This window comes from Notolepis coatsorum (genome assembly GCF_963971535.1).
Source record: "Notolepis coatsorum genome assembly, chromosome: 5".
Taxonomy (NCBI): domain Eukaryota; kingdom Metazoa; phylum Chordata; class Actinopteri; order Aulopiformes; family Paralepididae; genus Notolepis; species Notolepis coatsorum.
The window spans coordinates 41,645,685-41,663,140 of NC_140169.1; the positions used below are offsets into that span (position 1 = coordinate 41,645,685).

The 17,456-nt window shown below is 42.7% G+C and overlaps 1 protein-coding gene across 1 annotated transcript in view; it reads left to right on the forward strand.

Annotated features, from left to right (window-relative positions):
* The window catches only part of hbs1l (HBS1-like translational GTPase), a 168,390-nt gene that overhangs the window by 89,571 nt on the left and 61,363 nt on the right, over nt 1–17,456 (forward strand). The window contains exons 10-13 of the mRNA XM_084315140.1: nt 10,253–10,399; nt 13,123–13,197; nt 13,582–13,699; nt 15,453–15,521. Coding sequence (XP_084171266.1) covers nt 10,253–10,399; nt 13,123–13,197; nt 13,582–13,699; nt 15,453–15,521 — 409 coding nt within the window. The remainder of the gene's footprint in view (nt 1–10,252; nt 10,400–13,122; nt 13,198–13,581; nt 13,700–15,452; nt 15,522–17,456) is intronic.

Below are 17,456 nucleotides of genomic sequence, written 5' to 3' on the forward strand. Positions count from 1 at the left end.
TAGACATTCCGTTGACCTGTAATGGAGCCTGAGCGCGCGCCCGGCTCAACACCTCGACACAGTCCTGGTAGTAGTGGAGTTTAGCCACGATGGCACAGGGCTTCCCGTCTGTCCTCCTCGGCCCCAGTGTTCTGTGCGAGCGGTCTACCAGCACTTCATTATCCATTTGTAGCACGTCTTTCAGTAGTTTTGAGACCGACGCAGTGGAACTCGAGGCATCCGTCTCAGCCACTCCGAGTATCCTTACATTACACCTCCTCATTCTTCCTTCCATGACGCAGTGGAACTCGAGGCATCCGTCTCAGCCACTCCGAGTATCCTTACATTACACCTCCTCATTCTTCCTTCCATGACGCAGTGGAACTCGAGGCATCCGTCTCAGCCACTCCGAGTATCCTTACATTACACCTCTTCATTCTTCCTTCCATGTCATCACACTTTCCCCTGAGACCGGCCACCTCCGTCTTTAAGTCTTTGACTGTGGTTTGTAGCGTTACCACCTCGTCCGACCACATCGAGAGACCACCCTCCACGTCTTTAACTGCAGCCTCCATTTTGTTCATGTCCACACGCAGTGTCGCTACATAGCTTCGCATTTCCTCATTCATCACTTTCAAATAATTTCTGATAAGGTTGAACTCTTTGGAAAGTGCACCTTTCAATTCCGATTGTATTATCTCTGCGAGTTCCGATTTCAGCGCGAGGAGAATCTCCGCCTTTAAGGCTGTGGTATCCACGCCGGACTTCTTTGACGGTGTGGACGGTGGTGGCCCAGAAATGGAAGTAGAGGCTTTTTCAGGCCTACTTGTAGTCGGGACGAATCCGTATTTGCGTAGGTTTGATGCCATCTGTCCGTGTAAAAAATGACCATCGGTTTGAACAAATGTACCCTGAGTAAGATTCACTAAGTTTTGTAAATCCGTAAACTTATTAAATTAAGATAAAAAAAAGTAGAGGCTCGACGGGAGCTAGAACAAACAGTGTGTTACTCCATTGCTCGCCTAGCCACCGGTGTTAGAGGATCTTAATCGTATCCCTCTGTTCCCTGTTGGAAGGGTGAGGAGTAATGGCTCTCCTAGTGAGAGGGCTCCCCCTAGTGGCGAAGTGTGCACTATATAAATCCAACATTCGTTCTGTGGACAGCCTCAGAGCTCCCGGTCAATGTTCTGAATTTGTCTTTCTTATGCTCATGTTCATTTGTATTGTGTGTCATGTGTAATCCTGTAGTTCCTTCATACCAGTCCATTGTGTATTATTCCCCAATACTGTTTGTTTCCTAATCGGCCTGTCCCTTTTTAAAATAAATTTCAAATCGTATAATGTGTGTATTGTAAATCATAGTGTTAACACTTTGATCGCCATGGGTTAAATTCATAATTTACCATCCCTAGCCAGCTCTATTTGTCTATGGAGAAGTTCCCCTTCTTTGCAGGGCTATAACTTTTTAAATTATATTGCTAAATTGCCATTAAATTGCCCATTCAATGTCCTATATGTATTGTTCAGGGTGTAGCAACGTTAAACTTTTTCATTCACATATTCATACTAAAATATGGTCTAAAGTATAAGTATGTTTTTATCGTTTTCTGCAGCCTTCTTCAGAATGTGATTTATAGCCCTAAATGCATTATATTGATGATCAAATACAGTTTGGTATGAATCTGTGCAAGATAAAAAATTTCAACTGGATGTGCTTCTTGGAGTTACTACATATCATCTGATGATGACCGGATGGGCGGGGGATCGTTTATAATTCCGTGGGCAGCGTTAGATGATTCATCCAGAGTGGGTCATATGTTCATCATAGCAGTTTATATGGAACACGTTATTATATAACGCTGAATCTTACCGTGGCTTCCTCGCGCCGCTGGCAGATGAGCGTGAAACAGAATTTTTTCTATTATGGGATGGAGAAATGCCCGATCCATTTCCAGGTTGTATAATAGTATATACGTCCAAATCATGTTGTTTTTCGAGTTATTTGCACCGATCAATGTTCACTGTGTCAAGACGGAGTCTCTCTAACGATAGCGAGTGCCCGGACCACATATGGATGAGCACTACCGGTTCAAAGGGTCATTTCCGGTTGGCGATCTGCCGATCGGCCACCAGATGGCGCTCTTGAACCGCTAGAGAGTTGAGTGGAACTTTGCAGTGTGGCTCAGGGCTCCGGAGGGGAAATATGATTTCGATCACAGATTTTTTAAATATTGACATCAAAGACGAGTTACGGCGTCTTCGGCAGAATGAGCATGGCTAGGAATGACGTCTTAACTCGTCATCTGCGATCATAGTGTTAATTATTCTAAATTCTGATGTTATAGTTTTATACTTCTTGGGGTAACTGTTCAATTATCTTTCCTCTGTTGCATCTATTCTCATCCCCAGGTCCCCTGTGTGTATGTTTGTATTGGGTACTCTTCCACGTTGATTTTGTCTTGGATCACCGTGGCCCTTCATGCCCCTTTCTCGTGTCCCTTTGTCATTCTTCATAGTTGATCTGCTTTGAATCGGTTCAGGTCCCCTCTTTTCCTCCTCCCGTCCTCCTCGTCCTCATCTCTCGATTCTGGTCCACCTGTGCGCCCTCTCCATCCTCTGCGTCAGCGTAGGCCTCTCTCCTTCCACTCCCGGCACCTTCCATCCTCTCCGCGCCGTGTCCCTTTGCCGCCTCCTGCACGTTGTCGGGACCTGGTTCCTTTCTTTTTCTGAATTTTCTTTATTTCTACAAAGCTCCGACGCTTCATTGCCACCTCCGTTGGATTTTTCAGTGTTACATTGTATGCTCCGCATTGTTCCTAATCCAATCTGCGTGGTGGCCTGGTTAGCCTCTGTTAGCTTGTAAACTAGTTCAGCGTCCCGCTAGCTTGTTCTACCTGTTGCATCATTGCCTCGTGTTGAGTCTTTTCCATCTGTGTATTTACTTCATCTGGGGTTGCTTTTCTTTCATTTGTCCTCGTGTTCATTCTTCCTTCTTTCTTGTGTCCTCGAATCTTCACTTTTTATTTCATTTTGAATTGTTTTACTTCCTTTTTTTGATATTCATTGACCGGGAGCTCTTTCCTGTGGCTGCTCACCAGAACGTCGCAAACCGGAAGTCTGGAAATTGGTTTTAAGCCATAAATATTGGATTTAAAAGTGAATTGTATCCTTTTAAATGCCCTTTTAACACTGAGTGCCACGCTGTTTGGTAAGTCTTTTTTCATAGATCGCGAGATAAAACGCATTATGTGCAATAAGCCCAAACCGTTCTGGCTGATCCCCTGAAAACTCCCAAATCACAGGTATATGACTTGTATATATGTATCATCACAAAATCATCGTTTTAACTCAACTATGATCGCGTTTGCCAAGTGAAAAGGGTCACAGCCAGCAAGACCCAAGATTGATGACCTCTCGACAACCAGGGACTTCGCGTTTGCCAGAGGCCACATGTTCTCCCCCCCCCCATGACGAGATGTTGGTCTGATTATGAGAGACCAAAAAAGCCAAGAAAGACAGCCAACACAAACAGCAAGCCTTATCAATAAAAGAAATGTTGGTAAAAATATAATCAAAAGCAACGCCCTGTTTTCTAAACCCTGGTTGGAAGACAGTGATTATATTGTTGTGTGAACAGTGATTCCTGTTCTACCATTTTGTGTATGTAATAAATGTGAGGCCAGGGAGAAGGGAGGGGCCACTATAGCCGTATAACCTATTTTTCACATGTAATAATTATGGAAACATATATACTGTTGGTATAAAGGTATATATATGTATAATGCTATATTAATTATATGTTTCATCGGCAAATTATATGTTTCTGCTTAAGAATGATTTGCCTGGTCTGTACAGATGTGTCTTAAGAGCAACATGTAGAAAGGGAGTTAACTATAAGAATGTGGCCTTGGCAGGCAGGGCCTCTTTCCTTGAAGAAGGGATTTTGTTCTTGTGAATCACTATTCTGATATATAACTGCAAAAGTAACAAATAACTGAAGGAGTTGAGAAGAAACACGTTATGTGTGCCACAAGTCAACGAGCGCCACCTGTGTAATAAACTTATACACTCTTAAAACTATATAGTTAAATGTTAATGTTATGCTACAGTCAGAAATGTTGGTATAAAGGTGTATACATATACTGCTGAATTGATTATGTTTCATAATTCTATTCTATTCTAATTTCTATAATTCTTAAAAAGAAAGTGTGTAATACTATATATTACTATACTGTAATAATATGTACTGTGTAAATTCTGTGTTCACAATGGCTGAGAGCAACTCTGAGGAGAGTCGAGATGGGAGGTTTCCCAGAAGGCCTCGCTGCACTGGCAGACACATGGTTAACAGAGTAACCCTTGCATGCCCTGTTAAATAGTGTGTGGAGGGACTCTCCATACTTGAATTACTATGTAACTGCATGTAACGCAAGTAGGGGAAAGGGGATGGTACTTACTGTATATGTACAGTACAATGATTGGATAATATGTACTGATGTGTTAAGCGTTGATTGGCTAGTGAAATTACATCACGGTATTTAAACCAATGGCAAAAAGATCTTTCTTTTATAAGGACTAACTCGCTCCATCTCAAGAGAGATTTTTGGATTTTGCATTCTGACATGTTTAAGAGGAACCTTTTGTACTTGTAAACCTGAATTTGCATTTCTTTGTAATCTTGTATTTTTAAAATAAAACCTTTTGGAACCTACTTCGTGTGTATCCTTCTGACCGTCCTGGTAAGCTTTAAAATATGTTGCACTTGTAACTTTACCCATTTTTTGCATGATGAAGGAGGATCGGCAGAAACACTGCCCCGTGATGTTTATGATGTAAAACTCTAGTGGTAATGATCACATATGTCTTTCTTCTCACAGAGACCAAGAAAAAAGAAGTAGATAATATGGGCTTATTAAAAATTATATAGAATCTTGACTCTGGATAATAAGCGTTGTATTGTGACTTCGTATGAGTAACTCTCTCCTAGTTGCCGTGTGACGGATTAGGGAAATGGATATCATCTGATTAACGACAGTGTCATACTGGTCAGATAAATCCTTCCCGGTGATCAAATAAAATAAGAGATTCCGCAACTTCAATCACTTGACCATGGTCAATGACTGGGGGGGTCGGAACGGTGCATTCGCTATCTCTGTCGGTCAGGTGTAACAACAACATTTTGTAGACTCATTGGGTTCTGCATGTCAACCACATCGCAGGACGCTGCTTGATGTCAAGATGAGCAGACCAATGAGTTATGGAGTTATCAATCTGACCTGAGACCTAGCGTGGGCATATATCATGGCGTCCCTGGCGTTGGGCATTTATACTAATTGAATAGGTGTTAACAGCCGAAGAAAACATGACTACTGTCAAATGCCTCTGGAGTAAAATTAATTACAGATTTGACAAAACCTAAAGTAGAAAGCTCTACTTGCGACTAGAAACCTAAAATAAAAGGCTTAAAGTCACACTCGAGTGGAAAGCTCTACTCGGGAATATCACACTTCAATAGAAAGCTCTATCTTTGTGATTAAAGTAACGTTTACTTGCGACTAAAAGGTAACGTAATGTTTACTTACAGTCAACCTAAAGTAGAAAGCTCTACTTGCGACTAGAAACCTAAAATAAAAGGCTTAAAGTCACACTCGAGTGGAAAGCTCTATTCGGGAATATCACACTTCAATAGAAAGCTCTATCTTTGTGATTAAAGTAACGTTTACTTGCAACTAAAAGGTAACGTAATGTTTACTTACAGTCGAAACCTAAGTAGAAAGCTCTACTAGCGACTAGAAACCTAAAATAAAAGGCTTAAAGTCATACTCGAGTAGAAAGCTCTACTCGGGAATATCACACTTCAATAGAAAGCTCTATTTTTGTGATTACAGTAACGTTTACTCACGACTAAAGGGTAACGTAATGTTTACTTACAGTCGAAACCTAAGTAGAAAGCTCTACTAGCGACTAGAAACCTAAAATAAAAGGCTTAAAGTCATACTCGAGTAGAAAGCTCTACTCGGGAATATCACACTTCAATAGAAAGCTCTATTTTTGTGATTACAGTAACGTTTACTCACGACTAAAGGGTGACGTAATGTTTACTTGCAGTCGAAACCTAAGTAGAAAGCTCTACTAGCGACTAGAAACTTAAAATAAAAGGCTTAAAGTCATACTCGAGTAGAAAGCTCTACTCGGGAATATCACACTTCAATAGAAAGCTCTATTTTTGTGATTACAGTAGCGATTACTCACGACTAAAGGGTAACGTAATGTACAGGTAACGGGTCACCTGAACTAGAAGTAACCTAATGTTTACTTAAAGTCAGAATAAGTCCTGCATAAGTCCTGCTACTGTGACGGAAGTGGAACCAGCGTAATCATACAGGCTGGTGTTATCGGCAGGAGCCGAGTCTATAAGAGGCTACATAGCCTGAATCTACAAGCAGGCTAACTAGCCAGAGCTAACACCAGACATAACAGTCACTAACTACCCAGTCTGGACCAAGACGAGCACAACACAGGGTTGACCCCCTGTGCAAGAAGGAAATGGATGGAAACAACAGTCCGAAAGGCCTGTGAACAATGTGCGATGGTAAGGGGGACAAAACCTGAACCAGTGCCATCGGGACGAATAACAGTATCTGAAAGCAGGACTGAAACTACTGGAGGAAGCGGGTCTAATGGCCCAATACTCTGTACCCTACCAGCCCAATACGAACGGGTGGCAGAGAGAGCTGTACGCTCTATAAAGAATCAGATCAAAACTCAGAAATGGAGGAAGACCGGGATAGGTCAAGCTCCAGAGCATCCTCAGGGTCCTCATCTAGATCAAGATCTAGGGAGAGAGTTCGGTACCCAAGGGACAAACCTCCTAGACCGAACTAGACCTAGACCTCCTAGACCGAACAAGAGAGCTAAGCAGGCCTGCATATCCTGTGACATGGAGACAGAGAGACATCGGCCTGGACCCAGGTTACAGGGCGACGAGAGCCCTGACTGGACCTGAAAGAGAGAAAAGAAATGAGTCCTCTGTGGACTATATCTGTGATGTCCTGCGTGGCCTACGGACAGGGTCACACGACCAGGCCAACCACACTTCAATAGAGGACTGCTGCTACAATTCTCGGGGACCCGTGGGGTCGCCCGAGAAGTGACAATTCGACCTACCTCAAACTATGGGAGAGATCCAAGAGGTCAGAGGGGGTGATCACAAGATGACCACCAGGTGTTGTCTTCAGACGACAACACCTGGGTGCATTGGCCGGGAACAACAGATGCAAGTCTTCCCGCCGGATACCAAGCAACGACGTGGCCCCTATCCTATCGAGCCGTCCAGCCAGGGAACAACAGATGCAAGTCTTCCCGCCGGCTACCAGGGTACCGAGGTACCAAGATGACAGAGGGGGTGTGGAGAGTCACGGCCACGTGACCCCGCAATCGCCATCTCGTCCCCCAGTACAGACGCTATTAAGACAATGGAAAATGACCGACCAGGATGACAGAGGGGGTGTGAAGTGTCACAGCCAACTAGTGACACTGGTTATTATGACATCCTGTTCTTATGTTTATTATATATGATTATGAGGAATGTCTGTATATTCTTCCTCCCACTTGTGTGAAACTGTGAGAACTATGGACTGTGGACTCTGGAACAGTAACTTGTGTACACTACAATATCTTGCGTGATCCTGGAGAATGGAATAGGCCTATGATATGACGGATGTCTTTTTGTATTCTTATATAACCTGTATATTCTTTATACACTTTAAAACTATGTTACAGTTAATATGCAGTCTCTGTTCTGGGTAGGAATGTGCTCCCTCTATATGTGGCCTTCTGACCAGCTCGAGCTAAGAGCAGGGTGGCACAGAGATGAGATGAGAACAGAGGAGAGAATCACTGTCTTAGTTAAACTACAAAATACATATATGATGTGTGATCAATCAGTGTTATTGTGTATGAGTATTGAATAGTACAGGTATATATATATGTATGAATATATCTGTATATATATATACTATATTAGGCTATTCATGCTAGAAGGACCATGTACTGTATATTACAGCAGTCTTCCTCGTCTTATCTTACTATTAGTGGAGCTAGGAATGTGGCCTGGGAGACTGCTCTGAGCAGAGGAGTGAATCTCTGCCTACAAAAGTTAACCCTTTATACATTATAATACAAAAATATACATGCATATTATACTTTAAACTACAAAATAAAATACATATGTGATGTGTGATCAATCAGTGTTATTGTATACGAGTGTTGAGTTGTATATATAGGCGTGTTAGACTATTCATGCAAGAAGGGCAATTGCTATTCATGCAACACAGGGCAATTGCTTCCATACTGCTTGGCCCCTTAAGAATGTGAGACGACCTTGGGGCCTCTGGTAGCCTGCTAGTAACAGATAGGGATTTTCCAACACAAGGTAATCTGTTACTTCTCCAGTAGATGTAACGACTAGAAGGGGAGGAGTCCATCCTTACTATGTGTGTTATACGTTGATTGGCTAGTGGAATGACATAGCTGTGACATCACTGTTTTTGGACCAATGGCAAAGAGGTCCTGATATGATATAAAAATGACTGCTCCAACTTCGAGAGCTCAGATTTTCAGATTTTGCTTGCAGACACTTTCTTCTAGCGGCCGATACCGTAAGGAACGGAATCGGTCTATTTTTCAAAGTGGAGTCCCCCGGACAAAGCTTTGTTTTTTAGCTCATTTGCTCTTTCGCTCAAAATGACAGTTTTTTGCTATGAGACAAATTTTTTAGATTTTACAGAGTTGTTGCGATGCAGGATTTTGCTATGGCAGGCACAAGCCGTGTTAGGCCTTTGCAATCTTAGAGATGAGATGTTTTGTATTATATAATCTTTTAAACTGTAATGGACATATCCAATACAGTCCTTTTTTGTAACTTCATTGAAATAAAGATTACTTTTTTCTAATTATCCATTGAATCCTTGGACTGATTTCTGCCAGCAATGTGCCACGATGCCGGCCGCGCCCTGATTTCGTATTGAAGGTGACTATTACGGATTGAATCAATTGACTGGTTAATGCTTTTCAGCTAAAAGTTATATATTATATATATATATATATATATATGCTATGTACTGTATAAATACTATACATAGCAATGTTTGTTGTTTGCGGATTCCGGTACCACGGATCGATGGATCTGTCGGATTGACAGGAGGTACTGGGGCGTGCAAACAATGATTATGTGTTAGTGCGCTAATGTTATATTATTAACAGTGGTAATACTTATTAAAAAAGTAGTAATACAACCAAGCTTTCAAATGAGCAGTATTACAAGCCCTTTCGTAAAATGATGATAATGATGATGATGGTAATAATAATATTATTTTTATTATAGGCAATGAGAGTTCTCCTAGACATACATTCGGTTTATTACAAGCAAGAAGAGGTTAACAACTCTTCTATACTTACATTTCATATCAACTGGATATAACTAGACCAGTGACTATGAAGTAAACGTGACAGAAATAGTAATTGACTCAAGAACTTGGCGAGTTTAGCACCTCGCTGGGGGATATCGAGCGGCCAAAGGGTTATATCTCAAGTAAGTGATCTGAGATAATTAGAGACAAGCCCATCGGCTCTTAACACCAAGCATGTTTTTCGTCCGGTGAAACACAGAACTGTGATCGTTAGAAAAACACGTTTCAGATTCGGTAAAATAGACATAGAATGTACCTTACCTTAGCCAGAAGGTATTCCAAAAGAATAATTCCAAGTGATCGCATCGCCATCGCGATTACCAGTGTATATGTCTATACACGTTTCGATGGTCAAATACGCTTATGCAATGGAATTCCGAGGTGAGGACTGTGAATTTCTGTCCCAGGAGAAGGAGGGGCTACTAACCGAGGGGAGAATGAAAGTGAAGCTGACCATCAGCCCAGAGCCCCATGCAGTTCAGACACGGATGATACTGCCACCTGTTGATAGTCTATCAGAATGCAGTTCCAATGTGTCGGGATGTGCCTAAATGATTCAGATCGCTCTGGGCAACTGTGTAGAGCGGGGATCAAAGTAAAAAGATCAAACGATCCAAAAACGACTTTTTGGCACAGACTGTTAAAATGAAATAGTGCTTGGGAAAGTACTTGAAAGTCCTTGATTTTAATTTTGCAATGTCCGTGGGAACCCTGTGTATATACTGTATATACTAGGAAAGGTGTTTTCTATCCATTCAGGTTCTGGGGTCTGTTCCCTCTCTCACGCTCTCCCTCTGTCCCAGGCGGACGTGGCGGTGCTGGTGGTGGACGCCAGCAGGGGCGAGTTCGAGGCGGGCTTCGAGGCCGGGGGTCAGACCAGAGAACACGGGCTGCTGGTCCGCTCGCTGGGCGTCACTCAGCTGGCCGTGGCCGTGAACAAGATGGACCAGGTGAGATCAGACGAGCTGGTTTTAACACTTAAAGACAACGGTTCCTTAGACTGAGAACCATACAGTAACTTGATCTTAAAGGAACACGCAAATTTTTTGGGAAATTAGCTTATTTGCCATCTACCCTGGATTTAGACAAGCAGATACATACCCTTTTCTTCTCTGTGCATGCATTAGGCTTATTAGGGAACAGCCGCACTCCTAGCTTAGCATCATTAACTGGAAGTATGTGCCAGTGTAGCCTAGTTCCCAACAGTCACGAAATACACTCCAAATACAACTCAAACGTTCCTGTAAACATGTGTATTTACCATGTGGAGAAATAAATAAAAATTTACATTTTAATTTTCTAAGCAGATATATAGTCTGAACTATTTTTTGCCGAACCACTGCTGCCTGGGCGCAGTGATATCATCCTCCATAGCCCAGTTTTTTCTCTTCAGACATCTAGTCAGATCTCTGCTGAACCAAGCAGAGGGGAAGTACTGTCCTTTGTGAAAGCCCTATATGGTAGGGGTGGGGGGGGGGAATCGATACGTAGTAGTACCGCGATACTTTGTGTGGCGATACTGTGTCGATACAGGGACGCCAAGTATCGATATTTAATTATTCATAACATTTTTAAATAAATTGTATTTCTTTTTTTTTGTATAAGGAAGTTGCATTGTTCATTTCAATACCTGTAATAGTACAGTAGTCCACACACGTACACATGTGCATTCAGTTAAGTTGGAATATGACTAATACAAGTTTGTCAGGTACATGCAACACGGATTACAGTGTTGGCATCTGTGCTTGAGAAAATCCCATGTTCTGCAATAAGAATGATTGAAGTGAGATGAACAGACTGAACTTTATTTTATTAGATAAAACATGTTGACAAAGTTTTACTTTGCAGTTGAAAAAAGGTAATAAATCGCAATATATCGCAATATTAATATTGCAATACTCAGAATATCGCAATATATTTAGTATCGCAATACTACTAGACACACTACTAACTACACACAGATCCTATACTAGAGAATCACAGCAGACACTGCTACCGGACACTAGCTACAGGCCTCTGCTGAGATGAACCACCCACAAGACTAACCCTGTGGAGTCATATATATATATATATATATATATATATATATATATAGACACTTATCCAATACTGGAACAAACGCCTTCAGTAACACAAACAAAGTGAGGAAAAAACCTCATGTTACACTCAAGAAACAACCAACAAACAAATTCTAACAGGTGCTCCTTATAATCTGATATGACCACAAATAGCTTCTAACATCTACACTGCAGTCAATGAAGGACTGCTAGGCCCACTACATGTCTAATCTAACAAAAATACTTACATCAGGTCCTAACACACTAATTATATGTTCTGGCCCCCTAACCTACCTATACTGAAAGCTAATGCACTGTAGACCTAGCTTTCTTCAACCACACCTGCTACCAGCCAAAGATCATATCGGCCATACACCCGTGAAGTATATGGAACTAATCCTTGCAATGACCGCCCCAGGGTTAAGTGGTACACAGGAAGCTAACAACAACCAGAAAACAATGAAATTACCTACTTGTGGTGTCCACTAAACTAAATATTTTAACAGCATACAAGTAGTCAAATCAAATGATAAATTAAGAGCATACTCAGCTGTTTGAAGACCGGCTCAAGCACATGCTACTAGCACACGGAGAGAAAAAAAAAATTGAAGCTCCCATATTAACAGCACATGGAAAAAGAACACTGAAGCTCCCATGTAAACAGCACATGGAAAGCTGGACTAAAGCCCCCCACGTCAGCCGTACGTGAAAGACCGGATCCAAGCCTCCATGTTAACCGTACAAGGAAGACCGGCTAGAGCCCCCATGTTACATTCAATCCTAAAATATGGCTCGTGTAGGCCTTGAATGTAAAGTGGTGGACACAGCACAAGACAGGAGTTTATCAAAAATAACTATTTATTAGCACAGCTAATTTAGGGAACAAAAAGAAGGGGAGCTGGGTGATCCAGACTCCATAATTCAACAACAAAAGGAATGCACATAGGCAAAAATACAACAAGCAGTGAGAGCAGGTGAGATGCTGGAGAGCTGTGACGAGGACGAGCTCTGTGTAGTGCGAACTTGACTGCAGCCTGCACTCTGCATTTGTAGGGTGGTGCCTCATCACCACACCTGTGATCAATTAGAAAAGTGGCCATTTTAATGACAAGCAAAATGACAACAGAAAGAAAAACAGTGTGTCAATCAAACCACCAATTAGTGACAGCACACTACAACCACAATGTGAATATGCACCACAGACAGTAAGTATCCCTCCACCGTGTGAAAGTAATACGTAACACTCAAGTATCGTGATCGTATCGTGAGGCCTCTGGTGATTCCCACCCCTACTATATGGGATATGTATTTGTGAAAGCCCTATGTGGGATATGTAGTTGTGAAAGCCCTATGTGGGATATGTATTTGTGAAAGCCCTATATGGGATATGTATTTGTGAAAGCCCTATATGGGATATGTATTTGTGAAAGCCCTATATGGGATATGTATTTGTGAAAGCCCTATATGGGATATGTATTTGTGAAAGCCCTATATGGGATATGTATTTGTGAAAGCCCTATATGGGATATGTATTTGTGAAAGCCCTATATGGGATATGTATTTGCTGTATGTATTTTGCTCTGTCCCATGTGTTGTGTGTGCGTGTGCCACAACAGGTGAACTGGCAACAAGAGCGTTTCAAGGAAATCCTCTCCAAACTTGGCCATTTCCTCAAACAGGCCGGCTTCAAAGTGAGTTCACTGTTGACTCCCAACTGCCTGGGATATTACAGTCTGTTTGTCTGTTTGTTTGTCTGTCTGTTTGTTTGTTTGTCTGTTTGTTTGTGTGTGTGTGAAATTAATTAATTCATGTCGTCATCATATTATATGATTTATAAACATATTTCTACGAACTGCTAGGTTTGAATTGTATGTACTAAATGATCGCTGATTCAATCTGTTTATGCCTATCGCACCAAAATGTACCGAACCAAGTCAAATGAAACCTGAACTGTGGTTAAAACATAAAAGATGCCGCGGTACATTGAATCACCCATTGAGATGATCGCTATCAGACAGTGAAATGGTTGGGTTGGATCATTCCGTGTTTGTGTGTCTCACTGTCGCCCCCTGCAGGAGTCTGACGTGTTCTACATCCCCACCAGCGGGCTGTCTGGAGAGAACCTCACCACCAAGAGCTCTGTACCGGAGCTAATATCCTGGTACTCTGGACCCTGCCTGCTGGACCAGATCGGTACTGCAGCATGCTGACGTAGACCACAGTGTTACTGGACGTCTAGGGGTGCACCCAGGAGGCGTGAATACTTTCGACAACAAATGTTTGTTTCCAAGTTCGAGATTTGCGCTCTGATTGGCCAGGTCATGTGACATGTGCGCCAATCGTGGGACAGCAAGTTCTGCGCCTATTTCCGGGTCTAACAGCCTGCAAACTACCTGGCGTTCTATCGCCATGCGCTAAGACAAACTCTAACCTTAACCAACTTCGAAAGAGCGCCTAAGCTTAACCAGTGTAGACACTTGCGGTCCCACGATTGGCGCACATGTCACATGACCAGAAACGCGTGGGCCAATCAGAGACGCGGAAACAAACATTTGTTGTCTAAAGTATTCAGGCACCCAGGAGCAGTCTCTTGAGTTGAATAGGGTTTTACCATGTTCTGTAATTTATTGAATGATTTGGTGGGGGGGGGGGGGGGGGAATTACATTTTATACAAATTGTTATAATTGAAATATACATTTATTTGATATATGTCTGACTAAACTCAAACTGAGACTATTCTTGGCTCCACCTCCTGATTTTCCCTGAACCATACCTGCAAACTAGTCACCCTTTTGATCCCAAATGAGGGCACTTTAGTGAACGAGTGAGTGTTTTTTGTGTCGGTCACCCACTCTCCACGCGTTTTTGCAGTTATGAATGAATGAAGTTTATTTCTAGCCATTTAGCATGTAAAAAAAAGTCAAGCTATGCCTAACACAGTCTATCCACTTTGAGTTAACAAAATGTTAAAATGGGAAATAACTTTTATTTTACATTGTTTTTTTCATGTATGCCAACCTTTTTTTTCCCTGTATGCCAACCTTTTTTTCCCTTTCTGTTATGAGCAGGGATTGCTTACCATAGAACACCAAACATCTCAGCCACTGCAGTTCATGGATACATAGGGTTAGATTTCAGTGGCATTTAGAGTTCATAATAACTCAAAAGTCAGTAGAATTTACTGATCCCGCCTTCTCTGAGCTCGACTGAGGGTCCAGTAAACAATCTTGAGTTTGTCGGAGGAAAGCTACAGTTGTGATTGGAGGGTCGAGAAAAGCTACAGTTGTGATTGGAGGGTCGAGAAAAGAGGGGCGGAGCTGGAGATTTTCAACATAAAAGAACATTCTGATGGAACTCCCCCATCAGTGTGTAAACCTTCCTTTTTTGTGTATGTTTTGACAACAAAACACACAGCCCCTGTTCTGAAAGGCTGTCAGTCATCACCGGGTTATTTGAAAATGTAAACCATCATTTGCTTAAACAATCTACATTTTTGCATGGGCGGACACCCACAAAAAGAGGATTGGATATGGTGTGTATGTGCGTGTTCGTGACTGTGTTGGTGTGTGTGTTCGTGACTGTTGGTGTGTGTGTGCGTGTTCGTGACTGTTGGTGTGTATGTGCGTGTTCGTGACTGTTGGTGTGTATGTGCGTGTTCGTGGCTGTTGGTGTGTATGTGCGTGTCTGTGCGTGATTGTGTTGGTGTGTGTGTGTGTGTGTGCACGTGTGTGTGTGTTGTGTGTGACTGTCTGTAATATAGAAAGTGCTGACACAGACGGCCAGCGTTACTCAACCCAGCTGCAGAGAAAGTGACTCAGTATCGATGCTCTCGCCACAAGTGTGGTTACATTCACTTGTTCTCCCTCTTCAGCATCTCCTTCCTCTTTTCTCTCCGTTTCCCTCCTTCTCTCTCCCTCCCTCTCTCATTCCTTTCCTCTTCCCAAGATGCCTTCAAATCCCCCCAGAGGTCTGTAGACAAGCCCTTCAGACTGTGTGTCTCTGATGTGTTTAAAGGTAACATTACACACACAAACACACACACGCCTATTTCAAGTTTCAGGTTTTCTTTACCATATGGTGAACACATGTGTATGTGTATCACACAAGGTCATTGAAGTGCTTAAAGTGCTTGATTTCAAGGCCTAGAATTCCTTGAACACCACTCATTTTTTAAGTGCTTGAAATTCAAATCGACCATTGGCATTGAAAGTTTCGTTCATCCATAATAGAATTCTTCTGAATCAAGAAATGTAATTATTTTTATTTAAAGTGTAACTAATTGTGGGGAAATTGGTTTTAAGCCATACATATTGGATCCAATAATTGTTTTGGATATTAAAAAAATGCTATAAAAAAAACAGCATTTAAAAGTAAATTGTATCCTTTTAAATGCCCTTTTAAAATGAAAAATAGTGCTTGGAAAACTACTTGAAAGTCCTTGGAATTTCATTTAGCAATGTCTGGGAACCCTGTGTGTACAGTATGTGTGATGAGGCTGAAGCCACATGGTGTGAACCCTGATGTGAACTCAGTTAAATAGCCCTCTGCTTCGCAACCTGAATCGGATCCTTTTCAGGTGGCAGACTACCACACTACCAAACGGTTAACCCTTTCACTACGACAATACACAGAAGGTTAACCCTTTCACTGCCACACAACAGCAGGTTAACCCTTTCACTGCCACACTACCAGGGGTGCAGTGGTCATGCCACGCGGTACCACGCCGTCCCAGCACTTTTCTGAGCAGAAGTAGGCGCACGGATGTGCACGCAAAAATGCGTTCACAACTTTCACTCGACTCGTCGTCCGTGCGCCAAGTCAAGTACCGGTACTCAGCTATCACCTAGTCTTTGCATAACAATAGCATAACAAAGAACGAGAAGTGCAAGACCAAAATACAAGCCCTGTACCAATTGGTGGGGGTTTGCTTGAGCTGTGGAGCTGAGACAAATGGTCCCGACTGGAAGGATGAGACATTTCTTGTGCTTCAGAAGGAAACTGTCCTTCTGTAAACTGTAAGTTACATTGTTAATTTAGTTTGTATTTACTTTTCTAGTTTAAGTTAATTCAATTAAAGAAATTGTAACTACAATATTGTATCTACAATTACATTTAAACCATTGTTTGTTTTTCAACCATATCTGTTGACAATATAATTTCTTTATATATTGAAGGCTACATCCTGCTACCTTTTTCAGCTTCTCTATTTCAAGGCGATATTTACAAAAACTAAACTAAAACTAGTAATTTCCTATACAAACATGTTTCCTACTATTTGTGCATAATAATCATCTGTTCTGTGCGCACCCGAGGGAACATGTATGTGCGTGTAGCACCCGAGGGAACATGTATGTGCGTGTAGCACCCGAGGGAACATGTATGTGCGTGCGCGCCCGAGGGAACATGTATGTGCATGCAGGAGCGCGCCCGTGCACACGCCGTCATTTAAACAGAGTACAGGCACTTCTGATATTACCACTGCACCCCCCACACTACAGAAGGTTAACCCTTTACAGTTACCGTCTGTAGTGTGATAGTAAAGGGTTAACCTTCTGTAGTGTGGCAGTGAAAGGGTTAACCCTCCATGCTCACGTGATGCTGGGTGGAGGACGGGTGGAGGATGGGTGGAGGATGGGTGGAGGACGGGTGGAGGACGGGTGGAGGACGGGTGGAGGACGGGTGGAGGATGGGTGGAGGACGGGTGGAGGACTGGTGGAGGACGGGTGGAGGACGGGTGGAGGACGGGTTGAGGACGGGTGGAGGACGGGTGGAGGACGGGTGGAGGACGGGTAAAGGCTGGGTGGAGGACGGGTGGAGGATGGGTGGAGGACGGGTGGAGGACGGGTGGAGGACGGTTGGAGGACGGGTGGAGGACGGGTGGAGGACGGGTGGAGGACGGGTGGAGGCTGGGTGGAGGACGGGTGGAGGACGGGTGGAGGATGGGTGGAG